The following is a 15,899-nucleotide window of genomic DNA, read 5'->3' on the forward strand; positions in this document are numbered from 1 at the left end:
TGGTGTGGATCAGGGAATCAATGTCACGCTCGCTCTTAGCATATAGCTTGATTTCATCCATGTAGAGGAGGTGACTGATGTTGGCCCCATTTCTGAGTCGGTATCCATATCCAGTCTTGGTGATTATTTGGCTGAGGGGGTTCAGACCTATGCAGAACAGCAGTGGGGACAGAGCATCACCTTGGTATATCCCACATTTGATGGACACTTGTGCAAGTGGCTTCCCATTGGCTTCAAGGGTGGTTTTCCACGGCTTCATTGAGTTTCCTATGAAGGCTATTAGAGTCCTGTTGATGTTGTACAGTTGTACAGATGTTGTGTGTTACTCATGAATTGATCCATGTGCCTATTTATCTTGGTTGCAATGATGCCTAACATGAGCTTCCATGTTGTGGAGAGACAGGTTATTTGCCGGTAGTTGGATGGGACTGCACCCTTTGAAGGATCCTTCTGGATCAGGATCGTTCGCCCTTCCGTTAGCCATTCGGGGTGAGTCCCATCTCTTAGCAGCTGGTTCATTTGTGCTGCCAGGCGCTCGTGGAGTGCGGTAAGCTTCTTTAGCCAGTAGGCATGTATCATGTCAGGACCCGGTGCTGTCCAGTTCTTCATACCTGAGACTCTTTCTTGGATGTCTGCCAGTGTGATGGTTACTGGATTCTGTTCAGGGAGGTTGCTATGTTCTTTTCTCAGAGAAACCAGCCATTGGGCATTGCTGTTATGTGCTGTCTCTTTTTCCCATATACTTTTCCAGTACTGTTCAGTTTCTAGTCTTGGTGGGTCTGCTCGGCTGTTTTGACCCTGCCACTGAGCGTACACTTTTGCAGGTTGAGTTGCGAGGAGCCTGTTTATTCGTCTGGCTTCATTGTACCTCTTTAGGCGGCTGCTCAAGGCTAGGAGCCTTTGTTTGGCAGTTTCCAGTGCTTCAGGTATGGGCATCTGGCTGTATCTCTTAGGTACTTGCTTTCTCATTGTACCTCTTTGAGCCTCTGTCAGCCTACTCACATCCTTTCGAGTTGCCTTGATTTTGGCCCATAACCGTTGCTTCCATGGTGGGTACTGTTTTCTTCCATGGTTGCTCTTGTAGCCAAGCATCTCAAGGATCACTGCTGCTGAAGTGTAAACCAGTTCATTGGTTTCTGTGATGGTTGTGGTAGGAATTGCCCTCAATGCTTCATTCACGGTTTCCAGCAGACTTTCAGGTGGTACATCACTTAACCGTTGTAGGTGGTGTCGGGTTGCCTAGTGTTCATTGTAGACATGATCTTGTCTTTCAGGTCAGTTGCTGCCTCGCTCAGCGTAATTGTGATTGTTGGGGCTGTGTACCCAATCTCAGGGTGGGAGTGTGGTATAACCTCCTCTCTGACCTGCTGTTCTGGCTTTCCCGTGGTATTGTATTGTATCGCTTCAATCTCAAGTTGTGATAGGAGTTGCCGTTTGTGTATGTTAGAGCACTGGGCTACCAGTTGTTTGGCAGTTAGCCTTAATTGTGGGTTTCGAATCATCCATTCATTCAGCATTCTCTGCATGCAACCTCTCTGGGTGATGTTAATTGCCCGTCATTGTTATGGTAATTGCCCCATTTCCATGGTAATTGACCCATTTCATTGCCATTTCTCCATTACCATTAATTGTTTGTTCCGCCGTGGGAATCGAACCCGGGTTTCCTGCATGACAGTCCTGCACCTTACCAACCGAGCTACCCATGTGTATATATATATATATATATATATTTCTTTTTTTTCTTCTTTTTCCTCACCCAAGCTCGGGTCCTCTACCAGAGGCCTGGGAGCTTGAGGGTCCTAGAATCAGAATTATTTTATTGTCATTATGCAGTACACAATGAAATCGTTTTCAGCAGCTTTTTCCCAATAAATATTGTAAATAAATAATAATAAAGACTGTACAATAAATTAAGATGAATATTTCACAGATGGAATAACTACTAAACACATGAAATGAGTAAAGCACACATTAAATGAATATTGCACACATTAAATGAGTATTGCACACATGAAATGAATATTGCAAACATGATTGAAGTGCAGCCAGAGCATTGTCAACTGTTTAATGACAGGGGATTAGTGGCTTATGTTAAGACTGTGTGTGTGGGTGTTGTTGACACAATTGTGTGATTGGGGTGGTGGGTGGTGGGGTGGATGGACCGCACAGCTCTGGGGAAGGAGCTATTTCTCAGTCTGCGCATATGGGTTCTGATGCTCCTGTATCTCTTTCTTACGGTGGCCGAGAACCGCCATTGCAGCAACAACAAAAGAAGTGCTGCAAAAAAAAAAAAAAGTTACAGCAAACATAAAAAAATACAACTGCAAAAACAAAAAATTACCTGCAATTACCAAAAAACCGCTGCAAATAACCGCCATCCCAGCCATCACAAAAAAATGTACTGCAAACAAAAAAAAGCGATCATATCCAAAAAAGTTGCCTCAACATCAGAAACACTGCAGACATTAAAAACGTCTAACGGAAGTGAATCTTGAAAACACCAGTGACGTCACGACTGATCGGAGATCAGTTTGCAGATTTATACACCAGAAGTGCATTGGTTTTTGCTATATTCACTGCTGCGACAAGGAGGAAAACAGGAGTACGAATCAGAAAACGGACGAGAGAGTGTGGTAAGTGAAAATATTAGTATTCATTGTTACTATGTGTACTTTTGATGTTATTCATTGGGCCAGGTAGCCTCAGGTTTATGTCGGTTTATTGTTAGCTTCGGCTAACGCTAGTATACAGAAAGATCACTATTCATTCTGCGTTCACGCCAAACGCGATTCACGGGGCAAATTTGCGTTTGCCGCCTGTCCTTTGCCGCGCGGCGAAGTCTCTGTTCAAAAATGTGTTTCTGTGCTTGATTATGCGGCCGCATATGCCGGGAGGAGCTTTCAGCAAACATTAGCTTTCAGCTTAAAAACATTAGCTGAAAGCTAAAAACATTAGCTGAAAGCTAATTACCCCTTAGCCCGACAGGCGCCAGTGGGTTATGGTAGCGGTCCCGAACCTTTTTTACATGAGTTTTACTAGTATTTACTAGAATCCTTAATTTTGTTTGTATAATAATAATAATAATAATAATAATAATAATAATAATAATAATAATAATAATAATAATAATAATGTATAATAACAGCATAGGCATCAAATTAAGAGATTTTTTTTATAGATTCAACATACTTTTTTAATTTCACAGTTTGCAGGCATGATGGGTTTGTTATCGGTGTATTCTCATTTAAATGTAATATTTGGCCAGAATGAAAATGAAATTTAGTAAATAAATACAATGTCTTTCTTGTGTTAAAAAATCAACAAAAAACAAGAAATAATGGCAAAAATGTTAATGTAAAGTAAGTCTAAAGCAATATATACTTTTTTGTTTTTGCAGATCACAATGTATTGTCCTTTTTGTGGACACCAGCAGCATTCTAAGCCAATGTTTTGCTGTTCGTGTGGAAAGAATATTAAATTCCTTTGTGATGTTGATGATGACAAGCCTGGCACAAGTAAGTTTAAAGTTTCTTTCTGTCATAAAATTAGGCTTATATACTTTACACTCTGTATACTTTATGAGTATAGTTGAGCACACTGTGTTTCTCTGTCATTTCTTATTGACAATTGGACCTTTATTTGAAGGTGAAGCTACTGGAAAAAGTATGTTGGAGTCATTTCAGACTTTCCGGAGTCTGAAGGAGAAAGAAAGACGAGGATCTTTCAAAAATAAGAAAAGATCACTAAACGACAACCTTAAGCTTGTGAAGGTAACTCTTTTTGCTGATATAAACTAATAACTTGTTGACAGTCCATAGTGTCATGTATTTATAGCGTCACTGATCTAGTTAACGTTCAGTATTTCTATTTTTCCCTGTAGATTTCAGTAGGTCTTATGCGGCTACAAGATGGTGGACTGAAGGCTGTAAGAGGATCAGTGCTTCCCCTTTTGGTGCAACCAGAGGTGGATGCAACCGCATTGCAGAGAGCAGCTGAGCAAAAGCTGAAGGCCTTCCACAGAAATTTACCAAGTGGTCCTTACTCACTGCTCTACCCTGACTGTACAAAGATTTGTAATATACCGGGAACAGAAGTACCTTTCACTCTAAAAGAGTACAAGGAGGCATTGGGGAAGGCCTACCAAAGGATCACACTGTACATTTGTACAGCTGAAGATTTCTTTACCTCTTGTAAGTAATTGTGAAATAATTGCCAACCAAGAAGAGATTTTTAAAGTGATTTGTTTTTTTCAAGAAAAATTGTCTGTTGTTTTAAGTAGTCTAAATTCCTCTTATACTGTTCTTGTACTTCACAGCTCAGGAAACCAACCATGAATCTGACTCATCAGATTCAGAAGTGATCATCAGGAGTCCGAGGTCTAAAGAATTCAATACAGCTGATACATTAGTGAGTGGTACTTTTGTTGTTACAGTTGTCATACTTTAAATTCTAACTTAAAGAGAAAATGCTTCTAAATCTTACATGGAAGCCATAATTTTGCGCTAAAACATACAAAAATATCATTTAAATTATGGAAAGATGTTGCAGTGTCCTGGCCTACACATATTTTATGAACTTAAGAAAACAACTTTTTGGGAGAAATTATACTATGAGAATGATCATTCCTCCTGTCTTAAATCACTCGGAATAATAGAATCCAAAAAAATGTTCCAATTTGTTCAGCTCTAGATCTATTAATCAGATGTCAAGCACTCACTGATGTATATTAATATACAATTTTGTTTTCACTTCCAGCTATGGGAACCTGCAGATGGAGAGCCAGGCACTGATTCAACAGCTCCTGTAATTGTGGCTTCTAAAGACAGTCTATGGTTCACACTTTGCCTTGTCTGAAAAGACTGTCACACAATCAGTGTCTTCAACTACATAAAATTATGTGTCACACTGACCTACAGATCCATGTTTGTGTAAAGTAGAATAGTCTTTTCTTTCTAAATCTGTCCTATTTTAGCCACAACTTAAAACACTTAAACTTCTGTAACCTAACCTTGTTATATTTGTTATTCATATCTTACTTTCTAACTTACAGGAGGTCCCAGGAACGTCATCAGGCACAATGGAAACTACATGCTATAGGTATTAAATTTTACTTTCTATAATTTCATGATTAAAACATCAACAAAATAAATTTGTGTTTCAATTTCTTAGTAAATATACTGAGCTTTATGCGCCCATTGTAATTGAGGATGAGGATGACTCAGACAGGGTTGAGTGCAACCATGACATTGAAGAAGATGAAGGGTAAGAAACTATCCGCTAAATTCAACTGTGGTTATTATTTTTCCTTGTCTAAAATGTCTGCTATCCTGTATCATGTAATATAGTCATGATTTATCTGATGACAGGATGGACAAACCATCTATATCTGAGATAACGGCAAACCTGGCCCTTGAGATCGACCATCGAGCTGTCAGCAGATTTAACATCTGTCGCTCTGACATTTGGAATGGAGCAGTCAGAGGATTTAAAAGGGCAACATTTTCAGAGAAAAAAGACATCTTAGTGAAATTCTCTGACAATGAAGGGACTCTTGAGGAAGGTATCGATACTGGTGGTCCCAAGAGAGAATTCCTCTCCCTTCTGATGAAGGAGCTGAAGAAACGGCCCATATTTGATGGACCCATGGAGAGCCGATATCTGGTCTACAACTCAACAGGTTTTGTTTTGTACAATGTCTTAAAGGGAAAAACAAACACATTTCAGTCATGCAGTGTTTTTTAATATGGAAACTGATGCAATACTTTTAACTCTGAATTTTCTTGGACAGCTATCCTAGAGGATGAATACTATTTAGCAGGCAAGATGATTGCTGTGTCCATTGTACATGGCGGACCGGGTCCATATTTCCTCTCAAAGAACCTAATCAGTTACATCTCAGGGCAGGACAGTTTCAAGTCATCTGTAGGAGAGATAACAGATGAGGAGATAGGGAAAGTCCTAAAAGAGGTATGAGGATACTTGATAGAAGAGTGTGAAATTGTAAATATGAGTATAGAGCGTTATATCCACTTACACCATTCTTTCAAATGATCCATATGGCATCACCGTTTTTATAATTCTATTCATATTTGAAATGTAAAGTACTCTATTGTCTCTTCTTTTAGATTCAGAATGCACCTTCAGTGCAAATTCTGCAGGACTTGATTTTGCAGAACAGTGCCATGTTGCAGACTGCTGGTTGCTTCAGGCGTGTTGGGTCATGTGAGGAAAAAACACGGCTAGTAGAGGAGTATCTGAAGTGGTACATCATCCACAGAAACAGCACAGCAATCGAGAGGTAGGTTTTCAACATAAAAGATTTGTTGTCCCATTTTCTTGCTTGTTTACTTCCACATGATGCACTGTAACTTCATGTCCATATTATATTTATATTTCAGATTCAAGGCTGGACTTGAAACACTGCAGTTCCTGACAGCTTTGAAGGAACATCCAACAGTTTTGACTCCTGCTCTCTGTCACACTGAGGTGAAGCTGTCTGCTGAACAGGTAGAAAATCTGTTCCAGCCAGTACTCAGTCCACAAGGCAGCAACATGAGGACTCAGGAAGACAAAGCCAGGACTTACTGGGCAGACTATCTTCTTGATTGTGAAGGTAACGGAATTTTGTTTTTATACAAATTATTTAAATGTTTCGGTGCCTATATTAAGCTCTTCTAACCCTTGCAGAGTAAACCATCTCCATATATATGATTATGTATTACCTTTAGCACATTGATGAGCTTGCAAGAATGAGGATGACTTGATTTCTGAGACTCACACTTACTCTCTGTGTGGGTGTCGCACAATTTATGACATAATCCTGGAGTTGGCCTAGTCAGGGTGCCTGCATTTCCCCCACGAAAACTAACATCCAAACTTTTGCAAAGATGGATGTGCATATTATTCATAGTAAAGGAAAGAATGTAATCGAGCAAAGAGCAGGTTTTTAGAAAATTTCTTAGAAATGCGTGAGTGGTTAACATACCACTTTGGGTTGTTTTTCGTAAATAAAGTTATTATAAATACACTCAAAAGCCCTTTGTCACTTTCTTTCCTATGCTCTGATTTTAGAAGATAACAGCGCTGTGACCTTGGAGGAGGTGTTAATGTTTGCTGCAGGTGTGCCCTGTGTGCCTCCTGCTGGTATGAGTCCTCTGCCACGCCTTCACTTCATGTCTCCCTCAACATCCAAATTCCCAATGGCGAATACCTGTGCCAACATTTTAAAGATTCCTCTTTTGGACTCCTATACTGCCTTTAAAGCAAACATGGACTTCGGAATAAAGAATTCCCCTGGCTTTGGGTGCTTTTAGAGCAATGCATTTGTTGTAAAAGCTATTGTTGCCACACCTGTTTAGTTTTGTTTCATGGAACAATGTTATATTTCTCTTGCACTTTATAAAACACAAGTTGCACTGAAAAAATTGCATTTTTATTTATTGCATTTTTATGTTTTGTACGCTTGTTTGTATAATAAAGATACTGTACTACTGTTTTTCAGACACAGAAAACTTTATTTGACAAATGGAATGACAGAGAAATAACGACATAGCCAATACTATGCATTAAAAGGTTGTATTTGTTTAGTTCTGGGTGCCCAAATCCAGTTCTCGACAGTCTGGCTCCTGCTGGTTTTCAAGAAATCCTGCCTTAAGTTTTACAGACCAGCCATGGTTTTTAGGGTGATGTAGTTCTCTACAGCTGATTCCCACTGCACAGGAGCTCTTAGACCACTCTCTTGTTGCAGTTCTCCAAATAGAGTTTCATGCTCATCCCCACCTGGAGTTGCTGGCACTGGCATGATGCTGGTGATGTGGTTTAAGGTTTGGGCAGATGCTGGGAAACCACAATTGCTTCCATCAAATCTACAAGCAAATACAGAGAAGTGTTAATACTGAGCAACACATCAAAAAAGTTAAGCCTTCCTGTTATATTTTTTGTTTTTATGGTCATTCTAATTATCTTCAGAACAAGAATGCAGAGACACGCATTGATCTTAGGCCGAACTAAGTATCAAATATTTGAGAAAGTACTACAAAACTGGAAAAGTGTATTTTAAAGTTTACGTTTTATAATCAAAATTATTAAAACCATGAGTCCCAGCATCTGGGGAAGGTGGTGGAGAAAAATACTCAACCTAAAATAACCTATAATACTTAAATTAAAACAAGTGACTTCAGGAGTTGAAATCCTTACAAAGGACCTAATTATACCACAATCCCCACCCCCAATACACCTGACAATGTTTTGTTCTTATCAGTAAATAGGAACAAAGACCAAAATACTATAAAGAAAACTGTTAATTCTCACCTTTGAGGTACATAATACATTGCCTCAGGTTTACCAGATGGGCACCGGGATTGGCGAACAGGACGAATGGTGTGCGTGTTCCAATAATGCTTGTATTCATCCAGTTCTTTCTGCAGAACTCCCAGGAAGCAGTATCGCACCAAATTTGTATGTGCAGGGCTGCCATTGAAGAGATGTCGCTCCCTCAAGTCACTGAGAAGATCCATCCAAAATTGGCTCCTGCATAGAGAAAAATATTTGTTACACATATGAAGTTTAATACGTAGAATTATGCTTTAATTGAATGTAGTATAAGAACTTGGCAGAATAATAATTAAATATAATTCAATTATAATAAAGAATTTTGATAACAGAAAAACATGATGTGGATGCATTTGGAGAATGCATATTTATTAGCCTACATGCATACAGCAAATACAATCATCAAATAAAACAAATAAATTGAAAGCAAGAAAAACCTTTGTTTCCGGAAGTAGGACCACCAGCTTTCAATCCGCTGGTTTGATGTTGAAGTTCCATACATGTGGCTTTTAGCACCTGCGAACTCATCTGTATGCTCTGATCTCAGGGTACAGTGAAGGGCGGCCATTGTGCCATTTTCAGTGCCACAATCTGTGCGGAGCCGCTTTGGAAAAACTCCATGCTCAACTATACAGTTGACATAGTATTGAGCAATTACTGAAGGGTCGTTGTTGGTCTTTCCGCAATTCAGCCACATAATTTTTCTGGAGAAGCCATCAATGCAGCCATTTATTGCAATTCCAAAAGGTTTTAATTTATCATACCCATCAACGTGCCAGGTTTCGTTTGGTCCCATTGAATGATATGCCCTTCGAACAAATCTACGTCTGCTGCGATTCTCTGTTCCACATGGATCCAGCTCTGCCATGAGGTGCATCACATCATCTCGTCTGACGACAAAAGAGTGTTTTTGTTTCAAAATCTGCCACATCGCTCTATATCCTAAAAGATGGCCTGATCCCTTTAGCTCCTCAGAAATAACTGTCCTCAGAGTAGCAATTGGAGTGTAGTTCAGTCTTCTGGTCAGGCCTGCATCTTTTAATCTTCGTTCTAGATTGCGAAGACTGACTGATATGTTGTGTTTTGATTTCAGTAAGTCAACTATTATTTCATAACTATGGCCCTCTGTGAAATATTTTTGGATAAGTCCATCCAGTGAAGTAGCTTCATGACCTGAGGGTTTAAAAGGAGGATACTATATTAGAGGCTTCGAAATGACTAATCTAGGGAGTTGCTAATTATTTTTTGTTACATTATAATTCAAAGATGTAAAGTAAAAGGGATGCATATTCATATGATTCATATGATTAACAGTCTGAAAAAAAGTACCTTCATCTTGAAGACTCAATAGGAACCTGACATTTCTGTAGCATGAGCTACAGTATACCAGGATGCATGGAAGGTTCACCCCACAGAAAGGACAAAACATGACCTGTTAAATGATAAAGCAGAGAAAGTAAAGTGTAAAATTCACTCAGGTACTTTCTCAAAAATCCCTCTGTTTAAATACATATTCATATAATAAAATGCACACTATATAAACCCAGCCTATTCATTAAACACTATCATATTTGGCTAAAAACATATAAGAAGAAATTCGCATCAACAAAAATATTTCACTTACCGGTAACCTCCCTCCCCATTAAAAAAAATATTTACAGACAAATTCCACAACACCTGCGTCTTCCATGCGTTGTAAATGAGATAAACAAACACGCTCCATGAAGGGATCAGGCGAAAAACATTAGCTGAAAGCTAAAAACATTAGCTGAAAGGCAGCAGCTCTCCGTCTGCCAGTCAGCGAGTAGCCTGGGGGCTGGCGGCGCTGGTGGAGCTCGCTCGTTCGCCAATGAACCCTGAATAGAGACGTGATTACTGATGTTTTTGTAGAACTTTTAATAATAAATTAATCTGATCTCTCAACACAACCTGCGTCTTCCATGCGTTGTGTGAGATAAATAGACACTGCCTAATGAAAGGATCAGGCTAAAAACATTAGCTTATAGCTAATGCATATGCGGCCGCATAATCAAGCACAGAAACACATTTTTGAACAGAGACTTCGCCGCGCGGCAAAGGACAGGCGGCAAACGCAAATTTGCCCCGTGAATCGCGTTTGGCGTGAACGCAGAATGAATAGTGATCTTTCTGTATACTAGCGTTAGCCGAAGCTAACAATAAACCGACATAAACCTGAGGCTACCTGGCCCAATGAATAACATCAAAAGTACACATAGTAACAATGAATACTAATATTTTCACTTACCACACTCTCTCGTCCGTTTTCTGATTCGTACTCCTGTTTTCCTCCTTGTCGCAGCAGTGAATATAGCAAAAACCAATGCACTTCTGGTGTATAAATCTGCAAACTGATCTCCGATCAGTCGTGACGTCACTGGTGTTTTCAAGATTCACTTCCGTTAGACGTTTTTAATGTCTGCAGTGTTTCTGATGTTGAGGCAACTTTTTTGGATATGATCGCTTTTTTTTGTTTGCAGTACATTTTTTTGTGATGGCTGGGATGGCGGTTATTTGCAGCGGTTTTTTGGTAATTGCAGGTAATTTTTTGTTTTTGCAGTTGTATTTTTTTATGTTTGCTGTAACTTTTTTTTTTTTTGCAGCACTTCTTTTGTTGTTGCTGCAATGGCGGTTCTCGGCCACCGTACTTTCTAGAGGGAATAAGTACAAACAGTTAGTGTCCCGGGTGGGTGGGGTCTGCGACCATCCTTCCGTTGGACCCGGCTGTCGTACAGAGTCGAGTTGTGGGAGAGGTCCTCCCACAATCTCCTGTGCGTTTTTACCACCTGGGCCAAGTCCATCCTGTCTTGAGCGGTGCAGCTCCCGTACCAAATCGTAGCACTTAGACAGAGAATGCTCTCTATGGTTGCCCTGTAGAAGTTCCCCACAAGTTGAGATGAGAGTCCAGTCCTTTTAAGCTTCCGGAACTTAAACATCCCAGGTGGGATGTGTGCAGCGACCGGTGAGCTCAGATGTAATGTGGATCCCCAGGAACTTGATGTGGTCCACACGCTCCACCTCTTCCCCATGAATGAGGAGAGGGGTGTGTAGCACCTTCCTGGACCTTCTGAAGTCCACAATGACCTCCTTGGTCTTGGAGGTGTTCAAGATGAGGCTGTTGTCGGCACATCATCCTGTTAGGTGCTGGACCTCCTCTCTGTAGTGGGTCTCATTGTTGTTCGATATGAGACCTACTGCAGTGGTGTCATCAGCAAACTTTACAACCATGTTTGTGGGATGAATAGTGGAGTAGTCATGGGTGAACAGAGTGAAGAAAGCCGGGCTGAGAACACACCCCTGTGATGTTCCTGCGCTTAAGATCAGTGTGGATGATGTTGACTCCCTGATTCTCATCACTTGTTGGTGAGAAAGTCCTTGATCCAGAGGCACAGAGAGGCAGGCAGTCCCAGGTTCTGAAGCTTCAGCATCAGCTTGTCTGGGATCACTGTGTTGAAGGCTGAGCTGAAGTTTGCAAACAGCATCCTGACGTAGGTGTTGTATGCTCCAGGTGGGACAGGGGGACATGCAGGGCTAGTGAGACTACATCTTCTGTCGATCGGTTCTCCCTGTAGGCGAACTGATGACTTTCCAGGGTAGCAGGGACGATGTCCTTGATGTGGCTCAGGACGATAGATGATTTTTTTGGCAACGGAACAATGATGGAGAACTTTAGGCACACATGAACTGAGGTGAGCTGCAGGGGCCGATTGAAGATGTCCATAAAACCTTCAGCCAGCTGATGCGCACATAGCTTCTGAACCCAACCTGACACCTTATCTGGTCCTTCGGCTTTGCTGGTGTCAATACACCTCAGAGTGGAGCTCGTCCTAGCTGCAGGATGAGAGGCTGGGACTTTTCCTTTTAAGGCATCAGGCAAGGTGGGGTCATACGTAATCTGCTGCGTGCTGCTCCAGTGGTCTGTGATTGTTCTGATGCCTCTCCACATCTCCTGCAGGTTGTTGTTAGCAGAGTGCTCCTCTACACCAGTATTTTTCAACCAGTGTGCCGCGGCCCACTAGTGTGCCGTGGGAGATGGTAAGGTGTATCGTGGGATATTACCCATTTTCACTGATCCAAAAACATTTACCATCTGTGTTCATCCAAACAGCCCCTAATAAGTTAATATGAAAGATCATAAAATACTTTTTTTGTTTTGTGTTTATTTGATTCTATTAAAGACATTTTGATAAGAATGACGGTACCGCAATTTAGCTGCAGCTTTAGCTGTTTTCGGAAAAGTCCCTTCAACTGTCTCCACCAATCATTATTGGAGGCTTAATCATACGTTGTCTTCACTTCCTTGTCCCGATTAAGCTTGTAAAGTCTCTCAGTTCCAACAAAAACACAAGCTAAAGATCATATTTAGCGTTGTAGCTATCCACAGAATCTGCTGTCAGACCGTGGAACAAATGAAAAAAATCAATGAAGCTCAGAGAAGCAATATCCGACAGTTTTCGCACTACATCTCCCATGATGCGTTGGGTTAAAGTGACAGCGTCTCAGTGTAAAATGAGTCTTCCCTGTTAAACGTCTTGAAAGCGCAACGAACACACATCAATCAGTTTTTAAATCTTCTTGATGAAATCAGATCATGCAATTGTTAAAAAAATTACAGTTGTCTTTGCACTAACATTGAAATATATATATAAAATATATAAATCACAATTTAGAAAGAATATATTTGTTTTTTTGTGACGTTACATAAGGTTACACGGCAAAAAGTGGCATCTAAGTAGCCACTAAAGATGCCACTTAGATGCCACTATAGGCATAATAATAATAATAAATCAATAGTAAGTCAATAATAATAATAATACTAAGTAATCCTACTTGCTTTCTTACTCTCTTCGAGGACAGACGTGTTTTCCTCTCGCTCCTCCTGTGTCAGCCCTTCCCCAAGGCTTTTTATCCTGTCTGCCCGAGAGGTGCATTCTTCCCCCTTCTGAAGCCGCTGCTTTTCTGCACTCTGAAAATGGATCTGATCAGCTGGTCTCTAAATTCGATCGACAAAGTGTTTTCCACACTAAGGAACGGTAAAGCGGACCCTTCCTGCCCGGACGGCACCCACGCGGCTGGATACACCATCGATCCATGGGGCAAGTGGAGGCTGGTGTGCCTGGCCCAGCTGTTTGTGGAGGATGTCAAGGATGTGTACCTATTTGGATTTCTGATAATTGGATTCCTCGTAATTGGGATCGGAGGATTTCTAATTTATCAGGCGGTCTGGGAGCAGAAGATGGAGAGAGGCAATCAATCAAAGCTCCTGGGAAAGATTTTTCGGGGAGGAGAGACTCAGAATGAGAAACTTTCACAAGCGGATCAAAAGCTCTGTGCTTGTCTTGCCCACTTTAAGCAGATTTCTTGAGACCCCTGAACTTCTGCGGAAGATGGATGCCACCTTGGAGCAAGTTTCTGCCCGGATTTGAGGGGAAGACTGGCTAAATTCACCCACTTCTCATTCGGATCAATCTCTGCCTCACAAAAAGCGAAGAGCCAGTCAAGGACTTTGCCGGCAGTACAAACAACCTGCTGGCGCCCAAAAGTATTTTATCTAATCAGACTCCCCGAAGGAGCTATGGACAACTGTCCTTGGCTCCACCAAAACAAAGCCGCTTCTACAGAGTGGACTACAGCAGCTGTTCTTGAGGGTTGATAACTGCAACTCACCCCCTCCCTGCTTGTCCTCGGCTTCCCAACCCCCTCCCTACCTTCTCTGTGAGCTGCCCGGAAGATGTGCCTGGCTCACGGAGCTGCACCTGATGGACAGACTCATGGGGGGCCCCCCACTCCCGTCCACCACCGTTTCCCCCCTGAGCCTCATGTACTGTGTCTTTGTCTGAATATGTGCTATTTGTGTTTAAACGGTGTAGTTTTTTTCTTGTATCAACACACTGGACGCAGTGTAGGGATACGACTTTTTTTTGTCACCAAACCCAACCCCCGGCCCTCATCGTGGTCCATCTGCATGCTATACAAAGGTGCGCCGGCGCAGGTCATCTAAGGCGCTCGGCTGCATTGACCTCAGTAACCTCTCGAGATGTGTGTGTGTATCCTGTGTTGCTGCTTGTCTGACCTTCTTCATCGAGATGTACTGGAACTGAGTTTCTCCTTGTTGGGATTAATAAAGTTTTCATTCAATAAAAAATGATAAGAATAAATCAATAAGTCAAACTTTAATGAAAAATGCATTGTTGCAGGACTTCTGACAAATAAAAAAAAATATTACAAATAATTTTTTAAGATAAATTTTAAACATCTAAAAGTTTTAGACCGCTTTGACATGTAATTTAAATTATTGAGAAAAGCCCAACAATAAGTCAATAGTAAGCCAATATTAATAAAAATAATAACAATATATAAATAATAAGTTATTAAAAACAATAATGACTCAATAATAATAATAAAAGATCAATAGTAGGTCAATAATAATATCAATAACTGATAACAATAAATCCATACTAAGTCAATAATAATAATAATAACTGATAAGAATAAAACAATAATAAGTCGATAATAATAAATAATAATTATAAATCCAAAAGTCAACAGATTAACCTTCATTTAGTGCCTGACCGGTCGGGTCAGGCACTAAATGACAGTCATTACGTTCGGGTCGGGTCGGGGCGGGCCGGGCTTCTGTCTCGCTGACTTTTTTAATAAATATATTATAATGGCTGCAAAGAAGCTCCTTAGGCGTGCAGTTGTCAAACAGCTCTTTATTAATCCTGTATGTCAGAACGGTTACCACACAAACCGAAAGGCACAGCCAGCTTCTTCTTACTCAGAGGAAGAAGATAGATAGATTGTTGCCGCGTGTAGCACAATCCACGTATTGACACACTGATGGCAGTGATGAGTCCAATATGATGTGATTAAAGTCCCCCGAAATCGCCACGACTGCCTGGGGATGTCGGGATGATGTTGAAGGTCCGTTACTGCCATGACCACAGTCTCCAGCGCTGTCTCCACGTGCGCTGCTGGTGGGATGTAAACACAGGACCTGCTTAAACTCCCGGGGTATATAGTAAGGCCGGATGCTAACGGCTATCAGCTCACAGTCTTTGAAGCAGATTGTTGTCCTTACTGTGAAGTGTCTGGGGTTGCACCACCTATTGTTCATGTATAATATGAGGCCAACACCTTTGCTCTTGCCACACGCTGCAGTGTTTCTGTCCGCACACGCACTGTGGAGAAGCCGGGTAAATCCACAGTGTAGTCTGGCATGTTGGCTGTTAGCCAAGTCTCCGTTAGCATGATTAGGCAGCTCTACCGGTAGATTTGTTGGCACTTCACCAATGCAAAAAGTTCATCTGACTTGTTGGACAGTGAATTGACCTTCCCCATGATCACAGATGGAATAGGAGGCTTGTATTTCCGCCGACGTTCCCGTTTGGCATTAGCTCTCGCTTTTAGTTTCGCTCCGGCACGGGTGCCCCTGTACCGCTTTTTTACTTCAGGAGGAATGTTATGTTTCAATCCAGCACCGTTCTTCCTTAGAGCCAAAAGTTCAGTCCTCGAATAAACCAGTCTCTGGATGTAAATGTCCTTAT

The 15,899-nt window shown here is 41.2% G+C and overlaps 2 protein-coding genes and 1 long non-coding RNA gene across 8 annotated transcripts in view; 1 reads left to right on the forward strand and 2 right to left on the reverse strand.

Annotated features, from left to right (window-relative positions):
* Positions 1–15,899, reverse strand: part of cacna1ib (calcium voltage-gated channel subunit alpha1 Ib) — a 439,141-nt gene that overhangs the window by 114,586 nt on the left and 308,656 nt on the right. The window lies entirely within an intron of this gene.
* On the forward strand, positions 1,890–7,495 carry LOC111947976 (G2/M phase-specific E3 ubiquitin-protein ligase). 3 transcript variants are annotated; one of them, XM_023959024.2, is made up of 13 exons: positions 1,890–2,633; positions 3,398–3,515; positions 3,646–3,770; positions 3,881–4,190; positions 4,316–4,407; positions 4,756–4,803; positions 5,051–5,097; positions 5,170–5,262; positions 5,367–5,677; positions 5,789–5,967; positions 6,126–6,298; positions 6,399–6,613; positions 7,072–7,495. In XM_023959024.2, the coding sequence occupies exons 2-13, from the start codon at positions 3,404–3,406 to the stop codon at positions 7,311–7,313; spliced, it is 1,947 nt and encodes a 648-aa protein (XP_023814792.1). In that variant the 5' UTR covers positions 1,890–2,633; positions 3,398–3,403; the 3' UTR covers positions 7,314–7,495. The 3 variants fall into 3 exon arrangements, with proteins under 3 accessions (XP_023814792.1, XP_023814802.1, XP_023814808.1); XM_023959034.2 differs by having other exon boundaries at positions 1,891–2,633; positions 3,652–3,770; XM_023959040.2 differs by lacking the exon at positions 3,646–3,770 and having other exon boundaries at positions 1,891–2,633; positions 4,070–4,190.
* On the reverse strand, positions 7,494–11,311 carry LOC105357877 (uncharacterized). Its single transcript, XR_013654484.1, has 5 exons — positions 10,598–11,311; positions 9,661–9,763; positions 8,769–9,504; positions 8,311–8,529; positions 7,494–7,865 (listed from the first exon to the last, which is right to left on the reverse strand). It is a non-coding gene; the product is annotated as an uncharacterized LOC105357877 (long non-coding RNA).

This window comes from Oryzias latipes, chromosome 1 (assembly GCF_053564925.1).
Source record: "Oryzias latipes strain Hd-rR chromosome 1, Olatipes_Hd-rR_3.1".
In the NCBI taxonomy this organism is placed as follows: domain Eukaryota; kingdom Metazoa; phylum Chordata; class Actinopteri; order Beloniformes; family Adrianichthyidae; genus Oryzias; species Oryzias latipes.